Raw genomic sequence first — 13,028 nt, forward strand, 5'->3', positions numbered from 1 at the left:
GGGGCAGCTGCATGAGGTAACCCCTTGCATCCCTGCCACTAACTGGGGCAGAATGCCCAGCCTCCCAGCTTCGGTCTGTCATGTCCCCAGCACCAGTCAGGAGGGTTTCATGCAAGGAGTTTTTGCCTCTCTACAAGATTTCTGGGATAAAGGTTTCTGCTGTCACAACAGCCAGCAATGGGGGAATAATTCCCAGCAGGCACTCCCACAAACTGTGTAACCATGAGCAGAGCTTGGAGACAGGAAAGCAGTTCCCCATCCCCACTCTGGGGACTGGCACATCCACGGTGACAGGAAGATGTTCAGGCATTTGCATGTCCCATTTCAGGACTAGTGAAGTCCTGCATTTCTCTGGGCACCTGATAGCTGTCTGGGTTTCCACTGTGTTCTTGGGATGACCAGAGCCAGCTATGATGTTTCACATGTGTCTGCCTGACCTAGTCTTGCAAAAAATCTACAGATTTTTCTTGATCCATAGGGTCTTGATGGCCCCACTGGAGAGAAAGGCGAACGAGGTGACCAAGGGATGCCAGGACCATCAGGATTGCCAGGTCCCATTGGACTTCCAGGACTGACAGTAAGAGTGAAAAGGACAGGCTGTTCTTTCCTGTTTGGTCAAGAGCAAACAAGAGTAGAGCAACATGCAAGGGCTCATTCCTAATGTGCCGAGTATCTCAGGAGCCTCAGACTCCTACTTATGTGCTTAGGTGCTGCTGAATGTCCATCAAGTCTTCAGCAGCAGTCGGGAACCCAGCTGGGCATTATCTGCTCCTCGAGGGGCTGGCTCTGGCAGAGCCTCTGTGGCTAAGTCAGCTGAGATGCCTCCTTTGCTGGCAGCATGGTACCATTGAGACCTCCCTTAGAGGCTGCAGTGCAGTGGAGGGGTGTCAGGACACTGTTGGAGTAAGGCAAGAAAAGTCCTGTGGCACTTTCCTTGTACAGCCATGAGATGCCAGTCCTGGGGGCCTCCCTCCCTGTATGGTGACTCCTCTGTAAGCAAAGGTGCAGGAGAGCTGCAGGTGAAGCTGTTTGTGTAATTTATGATATGATCCCACTCCTCTCTTGGGGAACTACATCTTGCCAGCATGTGGAGGGTTCATAGATGGCTTCTGCTGGAGTGAGACTCCAGAGGATGTCTGGTGGTGACAGGGTCTGTTGTTGTGTGCAGGGACAGAAGGGTGAGCATGGAGAAAAAGGAAGCCCAGGAGAATCGGTAGGTCACCTTCCTCATTTTCCTTCTGCGGCCCTGGCGGTAAGGGAGGGATGACTTGGCAGCAGTGCTGCTGAAAACCAGCACATCCCACCCTCTTCTGGCACACCCCTCACTGAGATCAGCAAGCTTGGTCTGGTGGGACTGACTTGACAGCCACCTCTACCCTTATGTCTCCCTTACACAAGAACAGCCTAGCTCAGGACAAGCCACCAACGATGAGTGCCTAGGGAAGAACAGATGGGCATGGGAAGCATAACAAATTTTCCTCTGTGGTGGTGAAGGGATTTCTTGAGCAATATTTGCATGCATCCACATACATGGTTCAATAGACCTGGGGTTCTGGAATTTGCCCTTTCTCCCCTCAAAGCTCAGGTCTAGCTTTTCTAGCTCCCTGCAGCAAGGGTCACACAAGGCTGTCAGTGCACCCTTCTGTATGTGTGGAGTCAGCCACCTTCTTTCCCATCATTTGAAACAGCTGCTAGCTGTTGACCTTGTGCCTCCTTGCAGGAATGGTGGTAGAATAGTGGAAGGAGACCTTTTTCTTTTTGGCAAAAACTCAGTGCTTTCCCTCTTCCTAAATACCTGCAACTGCTGCATAACCCTTGTCAGAGTCCAGCTGCTGCTTCTCAGCTACTCTGTCCTGGATTGATGGCATTTCCTAACACAGTCCTTAGCAGGGATCTGGGTTTCCAAACCCAGTAGAGCTCTGCTTCATCCTCTGTCCTGCCTCACCTCTGAGCAGTTCCCCATCACCTGCTGAAGGAGCAGATTATGACAGTGACTTCTCTTGCATTGCTTTCTAGATATCTGGCCCCCCTGGACCCCAAGGCCCACCAGGACCCCCAGTAAGTTTTGAGTGCTTCACCTGAGGAACAAGAGGAGTGAGGATAGAGTGGGGTGTGGCTGGGGAGGGTTCTGGGTGGAGAAAAGAACCAGAAATGCTGCAGCATTGAAACAGGAACATGCTTAGTATCACTTCCAAAGCCACCCCCAGGGTAGGTCAGAGCCACGGTGGGCTAGGTGGGTAAAGAGAGAAGGTTACATTAGGCTGAGATGAAAGGGAAGACAGTAGCAACACGGGATGGATGGGATTAAAGGGATCAACTGCAGAAATGGCCTTAATAGCAAGCCTGGCCCACTGCCAGGTTGTTCTTGGCGAGCCTCCTCATTACCAGATGAGAACGGTACATCAAGTGCCCTCTACACAAATAAAGAGGCCTTCAGGCTGAGCAGTTGTGCTCTCAGATGATGGAAAGTGAAAGCTCTATACTGCAGGCTGTGATACCTGAACTTTCAAGCACATCCTGAAATGTTACTCATCTCTTGTCTTTCATACAGGGTCTTCAGGGCCTACCAGGACCCAAGGTAAGGATGCTAAACATTACATCCTGAAATGTTGCTCGAGTAGTTCCAGGCACAGGGATTCCCTTCTTGGCTTTCAAATGTTAATTTTCTTCCATCTTGGTAATAGGGCAAATCCTTCTGGATATTTTTTTGAAGGAAATGGATCAGCAGCTCTTACTTGAGGACCCAGAAAATGGGTCTTTCTCTTCTGTTTTCACCCAGAAAAGTTGCTAGCCCTTGGATATCTTTCTGTGAGAACACAGCTGAAGTCTTTGTCTGAAGGGTGACTGAGTTCTAGCTTAAAATGAGGTCCTGTACCCTGTAACCTGGCTGTAAAACCACTCAAGAACTTGATTGATGAGAAGCTGTCTGTCCTTCCTCACAATGTGTTTACACCCAGCCTGCACCGCTGGTTTCCCTACTGTAAAACAGCACCCAGATGACAACATCCTTGAGTGGAATAGCTCAAGGAGAGCTGCCTTTTTCCTCTGGCATCCTTGGAAAAGACCAGAAAATGTAGAAAGTGTTCTGGTTGTGTTCAGGACTTGGCTCCCAGCACCATTTGGGTGCTAAAGGGGCTGGTGTATTTATCCTGACTCATCTTTTTCCCCCATGTTGCTTACAGCTAGAATTACCTGTCTCACTTATCTGTACCTCACTAGCCACTGCTATGAGGTGTCTGGAGAGCTTCTATAAGGTGCAGCTGTCTTTGGGATGTGTGCCAGGCAAATGGAGGTGAATGCCTGGCACAGCACAGACTGGATTATAGGCAGAGGAAGTGCTTCACCAGTTCCTCCTTGAGCAGAGGATCCATTTGGCTTACACAGCCAGTGCAGTGAGGTGACCCAAGTGTGCAAGTCTTTGTTCTATCCCTGCAACTTGCAATGAGTCTCTTTGTAAAGAGTGTCTCATGCCCTTTGCAGACCCAGCAGATGTGAGCAACTTGCAGGTTATGGGGCAGTGGTGTGGGCCAGTGTGGCACAGCAGGACAGAAACCAGAGCCCTGGCAGAGGAAGCCAGCAATGTGGTGTCCTGTAATCACAGAGGACTTCAGCAAGCAGCAGGACTGATTCTGTCACAGCTTGGTTCTTCTGATGCTTCTGTTTCAAAATGCAACCAAGATAATCTTGTAAAATGCCTTATGAACAGGAGAGGGTGGGGAGAGAGGGGAGAAGCTTTGGGTTACACTTTGAATTTATTAAATAGGAGTAATTGGTTTCATATTATTTTAGAACTTATAATACTGCATTGAATAAAAGACAGCTGGAAAGTGAATGATGACATTGTTGCCACTCCCCCTCCCCCTCCCCCCAATTTTGAATCTGATGTCTCTCTTTGCATTTACAAATGTCTTTCCAAGAAAAAAGATGTTGGCTTTTCTGCCAAGCTTATAGACTCCTATCATTCACTTCCAGTGAGTTCACATCTTAAAATGTGAAACCACATGACCAGATAACTCCTGATTACTTTTACTTACCTGGCACTCACTGCAATAGCAGAGACAGCAGCACAGAATCGAGCTCAGTTCCCCTTTGACCATCCTTACACCCTGGGCCTGAATCTCCTCTTGCTGATGTTGACTTAAAGCAGGTCACAATGATGCAGAGGTCATTTGACTGATACTGGTTATCTTCAGACTGGGCTGAGAATCAGGCTAAAGCATTACCCTGCTGCCTCCTGTATTCTCTCTGCTGCTCTGGCACTCTGGGAAGGGGGGAATGTTTGTTATATAAGTGGTGTTATGGTGGGTTTATTTTCTGCTCCATCCTTCCTTTAGGGGGAAGCAGGGATTGATGGAGTGAAAGGAGAGAAGGGTGCCCAGGGTGAAAAAGGAGACAGAGGGCCACTAGGATTACCCGTAAGTATCCAGGAAGCAAGCAGCACTTGGAACCAAACTTGTATCAGCTGTAAAAAGATCCCTCAATAGGAGACGCACACAGGGGTATGATGTGTAACGTCCAAGAGAGAGGTGATCTATGAATAACCCTGCCTTGGCTTTGTAAACTCAAAGTCTCTGTTTCTGTACAGAACCTTCCTCTCTTACATCTGCTAAAGAGATCAGTGATCAATTCTCGCTTCTGGTGGGATGGGGGAAAAACAAGCAGTAGCTCTCCTGTGGCTTCTTTGCACTTCAGGGCAGTGGGACAAGACCAGAAACAGGGGTCAGGAAACACCTTCCCAGCCGTTTGTCACTGGGGCCAAGCTTTGTACAAAACCTTGGTGGCCCTGAATGCATCCAGCTTTTCTGCTAGCCAAAGCTTTCCTGTCCCTTCTGCCATGGAATCAGTGCTTCCCCTGACAGGGAGAAGTGTTCTGTATTCCCTGCTGTGTGTGAACTCAGTCATGTCAGAGTTAGTGATAGTGCCCTGCTTGTCTTAGCAAAGAGGGGTAGTGCCAGAATTGTAAAGAAGTTACAGGAGCTGTAGATAGCAACCTGAATGCAAAGCCCTTAGTTCACATCTGCTAAGAGCCTCCTCACCCACTGTCTGGGCTGACCGCTGGTAATGGAGTAGTGGTAACTCAGTCTCACCTAGTTGCTCTACCAGCCCTTAAGTTCTCTCCTCACAAAAAGCACTGGTGGCAGAGCATGCCTTCTCCTGCTGGACATACTGCCTGGAAACAAGCACTGCAAGGTGCATCTTGTGTGCTGTGTGACTTTGCTGGCCTGTGCTCCATCACCCAGACCCATTGTCCCTGATGAAATGTCCTGTCTTTGTTTGTAAAATGTTTTCCTCTTTCAGTTCTGTAGAGCAGTTACCTCCTCTCTAACCCTAGGCACTGAAGTGAGCTCATCATGAGTGTATTCACTGTGGCTCCAAGCAGAGCTGGCAGGGAGAGAGTGATGCTTTCAGAAGGCTCAAATGCTCAAACTGTGCCTCAGTGAAGCAGGGAGAAGTGAAAATCCAGTCCCCATTTTGCCCAGAGAAACACAAAGGGAAGCTTTCTGTGTGAACAGTCATTCTCTACAGCCTACATCTTATCAGGACATGGGAATGAGATCCTTGTGACAGTCTGCACAGAAGATGCCCCAGTTATTATCCTGACAAATTCATCAGTGCAGCAGGGAATGGCCTAGCTGGTTCTCCTACAGCAGTGAGCCCCGTGAGAACCCGGCCTCCTTTGGCTTTTTGCATGATTCTTTTGAGCTCTGGAGGGTGAAAGACTTGGCTCAGAATGGCCCTCTTAGAAATGTTTTGTGGATGGATCAACAATATCAGCTGGCCAAATAGGAAGCATGGTTACTGAGCTGTTAGGAAGATCAGAGAGAGAGAGTGGGCCTTGTATCCCTCCCCAGAGCTACCCAAGTCTCTTCATAAGTTTTTCCATGCCTGATCCGGTGTGTTTTCAGCCTGTCAAACTAACTGCAATGCCAGACAGGTGCTGAACTATCTCAAAGGCAGATTGTAAAACCCCACAGCTGGATCTGCTGCCTTTTCGTGCGTGACTTAGGGCTTGACATCACGCCAGAATTTCAGCACGTTTTGTCGCTTGTCTCCAGTAGCCTTGGGGTCTCTGTATGGCCAACAGGCTGAGGAATTTGTCACAATTGAGTGGAGAAAAAGTATTTGGTACTTAGAGTTTACCAAAGCTTTCTCTCCTGGTCACTGTTAAAGGCAAGACACTGGGCTAGATGGTGATGCAGCAAGACGAGCTACCTGTTCTGTAAACTTCCAAGCAACTCTCCCTCTTTCTAAAAGATGTAGAGTGGAGCAAGCAGCTAAGTGTTCACCTACAGATCCTGGGTTTCCTGGTAGGAACTTGAATAGCTGATGGCTCTGCATGGCTTGTAAATGCACCTGTGACCAGAGGCTTCTAAGCCTTGTGTCTGGCCCATTGCCCAGACTGCCACAACTCCACTGTCACATTGGTTTTTTTTCATCACCTGTCACAGAACAGCTTCCTCAGGGTGAGGTTTTCTTGGTGGCACCGAAAGGGGGAAATCTGCATTCTTAAGGGGATCTGAAAGCTGCAGGTCAACATTGTGTGTATTTGGTGTTGCTATGTTTTTGTTGGTTTGCTTGTAAGTACCATCACCTGTCCTTGAGATCCTAATTTTTGTTTATTGCAAGCATACGTTTGTCTCAAGTCACTGCTTTACTCACCTCTGCCCTCCCCTCTCCTTTCCCTGCCCCTCCCTCCCCCCCCTCTTGCCTTGTTTTTGTTAACCCTCCCCCATCTGTCCAGGGTGCTTCAGGTTTAGACGGCAGGCCTGGACCACCGGTGAGTTCCGTTTCTCTGTTACCCTATGTTCCTCCTCCCCAGTATCGTGACTTGTCTCGTCTCTTCCACCACAGTCTTGTTTACACCAGGAATAACCTCATTTTCTCCAAAGCAGGCTTGGCAGGATGGTTAAACTTGGGCTGAGAAGCGATGTCACATGCTTGTCCTTTTTGATGCTAAAGGGTCTGTCTGGATCCTGGGATGGCAGCCACTTCTTCCTCTTTCTCTCAGTAGCTAGATGAATGAAACCTCTGCATGGTTCCATGATGCTCTCTTCTCCTGTCCTCTGCATTGTGAGGGGTCTCCATCTCGTTGTTCTCCATGGCAGCCTTGCTTGCTGCCTGTTCATGACAATAGCTCCTCAGTTTTGTCTTAGGTGTAGCAACACCAGTATGCTTTGTCCTTTGTGTGTTGTTCTCACAAACAGCACTGAAGTTGCATCTAAAAGATGTTCTGCCTGCAGGATGAGCTTCTCACATCTCAGCAGCAGAATGTCATGAAACTTCAGCAACTGCCCACATACTCTCCTTAGTCCCAGATACCTGGAGGGACAGGTGGTGGGGTGTGTTCTGGTCTTAGGATATGCATCTGAGAGGTTGTAACATTTAATAGTGGAGCAGGAAGATGTGGGATTCCTACCTCTCATTCCTAACTCACTGTAAGATGTGAAGGAAATAAACTCCTTGTGCCTGAGCTTCTCGGTCTGTCAAATTCAGAATGAGAGAAGGCAAGCTAACCTGGTTCTGCAGATCATTCTGCTCTTCTTGGGTAACAGCTGCTAAATAAGGGCCATATATTTTTAACCCCTCCTGGGAAATCACACATCACCCATGTGCAATCCATTTGGCTGTTTGAAAAGAAAAAGCAATTTCTCCTCCTTGGTGTAACTCGAGATCAGCTGCTCTCAACAGAAGCTGAATGGCAGTTTTCACACTCACTTGTCTGGGAAACTATAGATGTAATCTTAGAAGTGTGCAGGTGAGATCTCAATGTATGTCGTGGCAATAAATGATCCTAAAGTGGTGCATAGAATCTGTGCAGTGGGTTGGAAAGGACCTCTAGGGGTCATTTGGTCCAACCCTTCTGCAGGTATATCCCCAGCTAGATCAGGTTGCTCAGAGCCTATGTGCAGGCAATTAAGATTTCCATGATGTGAACTCCTGTGCACAAATCCAAGGGGAGCTTGATTCTTCTCACTTCCTTTGCTGTACTCAAGTTGTGTGCTGCATGGATTGCTTCACCACTTACATTCTGTAGCTCTTCTGATCCATAAGCCATCCTGCTGACATCACAGAGGTTACTTTAGTGATTGCAAGCTCCCATTAAAAAGTGCAAGACTCTCTTCCTTAAGGCTGTTAGAGAAAGGCTTCCCTGGGCTGGAATGTTCCTCCTCTCTTCTTCCTAGAATGGAGGTAATGGGCCTCAGAAGTGTCTCATTGTTGAGGCTCCATACCTGAGTGGTTAGCAGAGCTCTTGACAACCTAGAAATATGTGCTGTAGGGTTAGGAAGGTAATTGCCTATCTGTAGTGTGTAGTGAGATGGATGCTCTGCACATGGCAATTTCTGAAGGCTCTGCTTCAGCTAGACTGCAGAATGCGGCCTGGGAGAGCTGTAAGGGACCCTTCAATAGGGGTCACTCCACAAGTTCAAGGAGTCTATACAGAGCTTGAAGTGCCTGGATCTTTTTCTTAGCCAGAGGAACTATTGCCTAACTGCTGCACTGCCCATATTCAAGCTAAGCTGTGTGTGGGTTAATTTCCCAGAGCCCAAGCAAGTCTCAGCAGCTCTGGGAAGTCAGTTGGGTGCGGTGGTGAGAGATGGCCTCAGTGCCAAGGAGTTAGTTAAAGGATGGAGCTTTACTGTCAGCGTGACTGAGAGCCTGGTGCAGAACTGGCAGAAATGGAGCAGAGGGAGTGGGACTGAATGGTGCCCCTCTGAGTTTGCATCTGCACTCATCTCTGCAGCACACTGTCTTGCATGGCTGACTGGCTGCCTGCCACCAAGTAACCAAACTGCTTTCAATTTTGCTCAGCTTAACTGACTCCAAGGGAAGGAAAACAACATAATGAAATAAAAAGAAAATTGCTTACCGGAACATCTTTATTCTGCTACAGCTTTCAGCCTTGTCTGATGTAAACTAGAAAGGTACAGTTCCCTGCTGTGGAACTGGTAGAAAGGCCTGCTGCCGTACTTTCCAAGAGATAGCTTCAGAATCAAAACTGAGGCTTTGTAGAATGGTGCTGATCCAATGGAGCAGTTTCCACGCTCTTCAAAATGGCCTCTAACAACTGCTGCAAATCCATTGCCACCAACACTGAAAGCTGTAGTGATGCTAGGTGTCTTCTGCCATCAGACTGTCCTTCCCAGCTGTGCTTTTTCCTCAAAGAGCAGCAGTGTCTCCTGGCTATGGTGAGGACATAGAATAAAACCCATCCTGATGTGTTTTCCTTCCTACAACCACAGGGTACTCCAGGACCAATTGGGGTTTCAGGACCAGCAGGACCAAAAGGAGAAAGGGTGAGTTTGCTTCAGAACTGGCCAATGCTCTGTGACTTCTTTGAGGGTTCCACAGCTCTCTGGCACAGAGAAGATAAAGGTTCTTCTAGAGCTGGAGCTGCTCTATTCTTGTGCAAGTAAGACCCTCAACTGGACATCTTTGGGTTTTGAGTCTCTCATCCCTGGGGTTTTTGGGTGTTTTGAAACAAGTTCTTTACTTGTCATAGAACCACAGAATGATGAGGGTTGGAAGGGACCTCTGGAGATGGAGTCCAACCCCTTTTGTTCTATAGTGCTGCTGTAGCTGTTTGTACTGAACAGGAATGTAACCATTTCTACTCTTTTGTCTCCATTTCAGGGTAGTAAAGGAGATCCTGGAGTTGTAGGACCAATGGGGCCAGCAGGGCTTCCTGTAAGTATGGGAGTGCTGGGGATTTGTTATCTACAGTGCCTGTTCCCTGCTGTGGTTGATGGCTTAAGATGCTGCTTGTGATTTCAGCCAGGTTAGGTGTTAAAGAACCACTGTTACAAGCTTGTGTACACTACGGGAGCAACAGGAATACCTTGGTACCTTCAAACAAAGTGGATGAAGCTGAAGGGAAACTTAATTCACCTTGGTCCTCAAACTACCAAAAGAAGCTGCACAGGGATCCCAGGATACATATCTCGGTCCAAACACTGCTTTTGAGCTCCATTTACACTTCCCACAGCCTGGGTGCCTACCTTCCTCCTGTCTGAGGGCCCTGTCCTGCCCCTGCAGTGATGATCCTGCAACTCCCCTGTTCAGGGCTATTTGTTGGAACTCTGGTTTTATGCAATCATGGAGCTGCTTTTTTGTTTAACACAAATAAAGAAGTTTGCTGCTTTTTATTCAGGGGCTGCTCAACTAGTTTTGGTTTTAATTTGAAGAACCTTAGAGTAGCAGCAGAGGTGCTACAAGCTTGGATGGTCTAGGGGAGGTGAAAAAGTGGTAGAAAAAGAGGTGGAAAAGTTGTGGATTCTTTTTGCTGTAGAGCCATTGGTACAAATGGGAAAACTAAGCTCCTGGGTGCTCCCATTCCTCTTTTTGAGTGGGGAATGCAATAGGGCCTACTTGGTTTGAAATATTTCTCTTTGTGTTGTTGCATTTCAGGGTTTACAAGGTCTACCTGGTGACAAAGGAATCCGGGTAAGTGCCCAGACCAACTTCTTGTATTTAGTTACTAACTTCTTCATGCAGTGCTAGACTGGTTAACTCCTGAGTAACCCCAGAGTAGCTGGCATGTAGTGCTGTCTGCTAGACCTTCTTAGAAGTAACTTTACAAACTTGCATTTTAGAAGGTGATACCTGTCCCTGTCACCTGGGACATTGTGGCTGTACCTCCATATGGAAGCTCTAGGATGGATTTTTACTTGACAGATCATAGAATTGTAGAATGAATCACAGAATGGCTTAGGTTGGAAAGGACCTTAGAGATCATCCACTCCAACCTCCCCACCATGGGCTGGGACATCTGTCAACTAGACTCAGCTGCTCAAGGTCTCATCCAACCTAGCCTTGAACACTCCCAGGGAGGAGGCAGCCACAACCTCCCTAGGCAGCCTGTTATGGAGTTCCATCACCCTCATACTAAAGAACTTCTCCCTATGATTCAGTCTAAACCTACTTTCCCTCAGTGTCATACCATTCCTCCTTGTCCTGTTGCTTAGACAACCTTACGAAAGTCCTGCTGCAGCCTTCCTGTAGGATCCCTTCAGGTATTGGAAGGCAGCTTTAAGATGCCCCCAGAGTCTTCTCTTTTCTAATGTGTTCATCACTGTCACAGCTTTATCATCGCATCAGTCAGGGTTGGAAGGGACCACAAGGATCATCTAGTTCCAACCCCCCGGCCATGGGCAGGGACACCCCACACTAGATCAGCCTGGCCAGAGCCTCAGCCAGCCTGGGCTTAAACACCTCCAGGGATGGGGCCTCAACCACCTCCCTGGACAACCCATTCCAGGGCTTCACCACTCTCATGGGGAAGAACTTCCTCCTCACATCCAGCCTGAATCTCCCCACCTCCAGCTTCATTCCATTCCCCCTAGTCCTATCACTACCTGAGATCCTGAGAAGTCCCTCCCCAGCCTTCTTGTAGGCCCCCTTCAGATACTGGAAGGCCACCATTAGGTCACCTCAGAGCCTTCTCTTCTCCAGACTGAACAGCCCCAACTCTTTCAGTCTGCCCTCATAGGAGAGCTGCTCCAGCCCTCTGCTCATCCTTGTGGCCCCTTTGTTCTCACTGAAGCATGGGGCTTCATGTGTAGTAGAGTTAGGCCAATGTGCCATGCTTTAGGAGTCCTGCTCATCTGTTTACTGAGTTGGGTCAAGCCAATCTCATTATTTACTTGTAATTTCCCCCTGAAGCACAAGAAAAGAAGGTTGCCCTTTAGCAAATGGTCCTCCAGAGAATTAGGAAGGTGGAAATTGGGGAAAGAAAAATGAAGTTTGCCTACCTTAAAGAGCCAGACATGAAATCTCCTCAGGTGTTATCCTGAATGGATGTGATGGAGAAGATTTGGGTCAAAGCCAGTAGTGTGCATGACTGCTTTTCTGTGTTATGGAAAGATAAAGGTTACTAAAAAGTGCATATTGAGAAGCTTGCTTCTTGTTCATCAGGTTTTCCCCAATACAAGGGATTTCTTTTGCTAAGAGCAGTTGGGATCTGTAGTTGAGTATCATTTATGTTTAGAAATAGCAATGACTTCTGGATGAGAGTCCTTGTATGATTACAGTGGTATAAACATGGCAGGCAGTTCAGTGCAGTGCACACATCTCTGTCCTTATGCCTGTGCTCACACACAGTCACACACCTTCCCTTCCCGAGGCCTCTGGTATCACCTAAGTTGATCTAGAAGTGTAAAGTTTTGTAGTGCATGTGCCTGTGTGGTGATTTTCTTATATGAATTTGCTTTTGATACTTAGTGGATGTTCTCTGTCCTTGGTCTGCAAAGGATCTCTTGCCTCACTCTGCACAGAGTGGGCAGTTTTGGAAAGCAGTAGCTAACTGGCATCTTAAATTAGGTCCAAGTTTCATGGGAGCTCCAAAGTTCTCCCCTTTTTTAATCATTGCATTTTGGGCTTTGCTTCTTAACTCCTCCTTCACTGAGATGTGTTTTGTTTTGTTTGTGTGGCTTCTAAACAAAAAAAAAAATAGCTCTCACAGAATTCCTAGACTTTTTCAGCTGGTTTTTAAATTGGGTGTTTTACTTTAAAAAAGCTGTAGATAGGATTTCTCTGAGCTCTCTCATAGAAAAGCAAATGAAAGCTGGGAGAAACTGCAGCTTTGCAGAGCTGCTTTGTCTGAATTCATTAGTGACATCTGACCAGTACCATTTAGCAGAACTGGAGGCAGTGCTGGCTCCTCAGGACTTGCCCTGCAGCCCCATATCCCCAGCAGAGGACTAGGTCTGCCCTGCAGTGGGACACAGCTTCTGCATCAGAGACCTCCTCAAAAGTGTGGGAAAGTCTCTCCCAAGTGCTGGAGAACCTTTGGCAGCAATTCAGCCAGGAGACTTGAAAATGAGTGAGAAGAAAGCTGTGAAGTGAGATAGGGAGGGCAGCACTCCACTTCTGACTGGCTCTGCAGGGGCTGGGATGCAGCACCCACCTCTCTGGCAGCAGCAGATGTGCCCATTTGCAATGCCTCTGTCTTTTAGACAGCAGCAATCTGCACAGCAGTTTAAGATTTTCAGTCCTGAGCACATTACAGATGAAGACCTGCTTTGTTAAGC

The 13,028-nt window shown here is 47.8% G+C and overlaps 1 protein-coding gene across 12 annotated transcripts in view; it reads left to right on the forward strand.

The window, feature by feature from the left end:
* Positions 1-13,028, forward strand: part of COL13A1 (collagen type XIII alpha 1 chain) — a 64,450-nt gene that overhangs the window by 43,714 nt on the left and 7,708 nt on the right. For 10 of the 12 annotated variants that reach the window (XM_068140300.1, XM_068140295.1, XM_068140296.1 and 7 more), the window contains 9 exons: positions 479-577; positions 1,169-1,213; positions 2,017-2,058; positions 2,552-2,578; positions 4,335-4,415; positions 6,743-6,778; positions 9,243-9,296; positions 9,634-9,687; positions 10,408-10,443. In XM_068140300.1, coding sequence (XP_067996401.1) covers positions 479-577; positions 1,169-1,213; positions 2,017-2,058; positions 2,552-2,578; positions 4,335-4,415; positions 6,743-6,778; positions 9,243-9,296; positions 9,634-9,687; positions 10,408-10,443 — 474 coding nt within the window. The remainder of the gene's footprint in view (positions 1-478; positions 578-1,168; positions 1,214-2,016; positions 2,059-2,551; positions 2,579-4,334; positions 4,416-6,742; positions 6,779-9,242; positions 9,297-9,633; positions 9,688-10,407; positions 10,444-13,028) is intronic. The other 2 variants (XM_068140298.1, XM_068140306.1) reach the window with 2 other exon arrangements.

The sequence above is a fragment of the Melanerpes formicivorus genome, unplaced genomic scaffold (genome assembly GCF_026170545.1).
Source record: "Melanerpes formicivorus ecotype bairdi unplaced genomic scaffold, bMelFor1.0.p_v2 SCAF_6, whole genome shotgun sequence".
Classification (NCBI taxonomy): domain Eukaryota; kingdom Metazoa; phylum Chordata; class Aves; order Piciformes; family Picidae; genus Melanerpes; species Melanerpes formicivorus.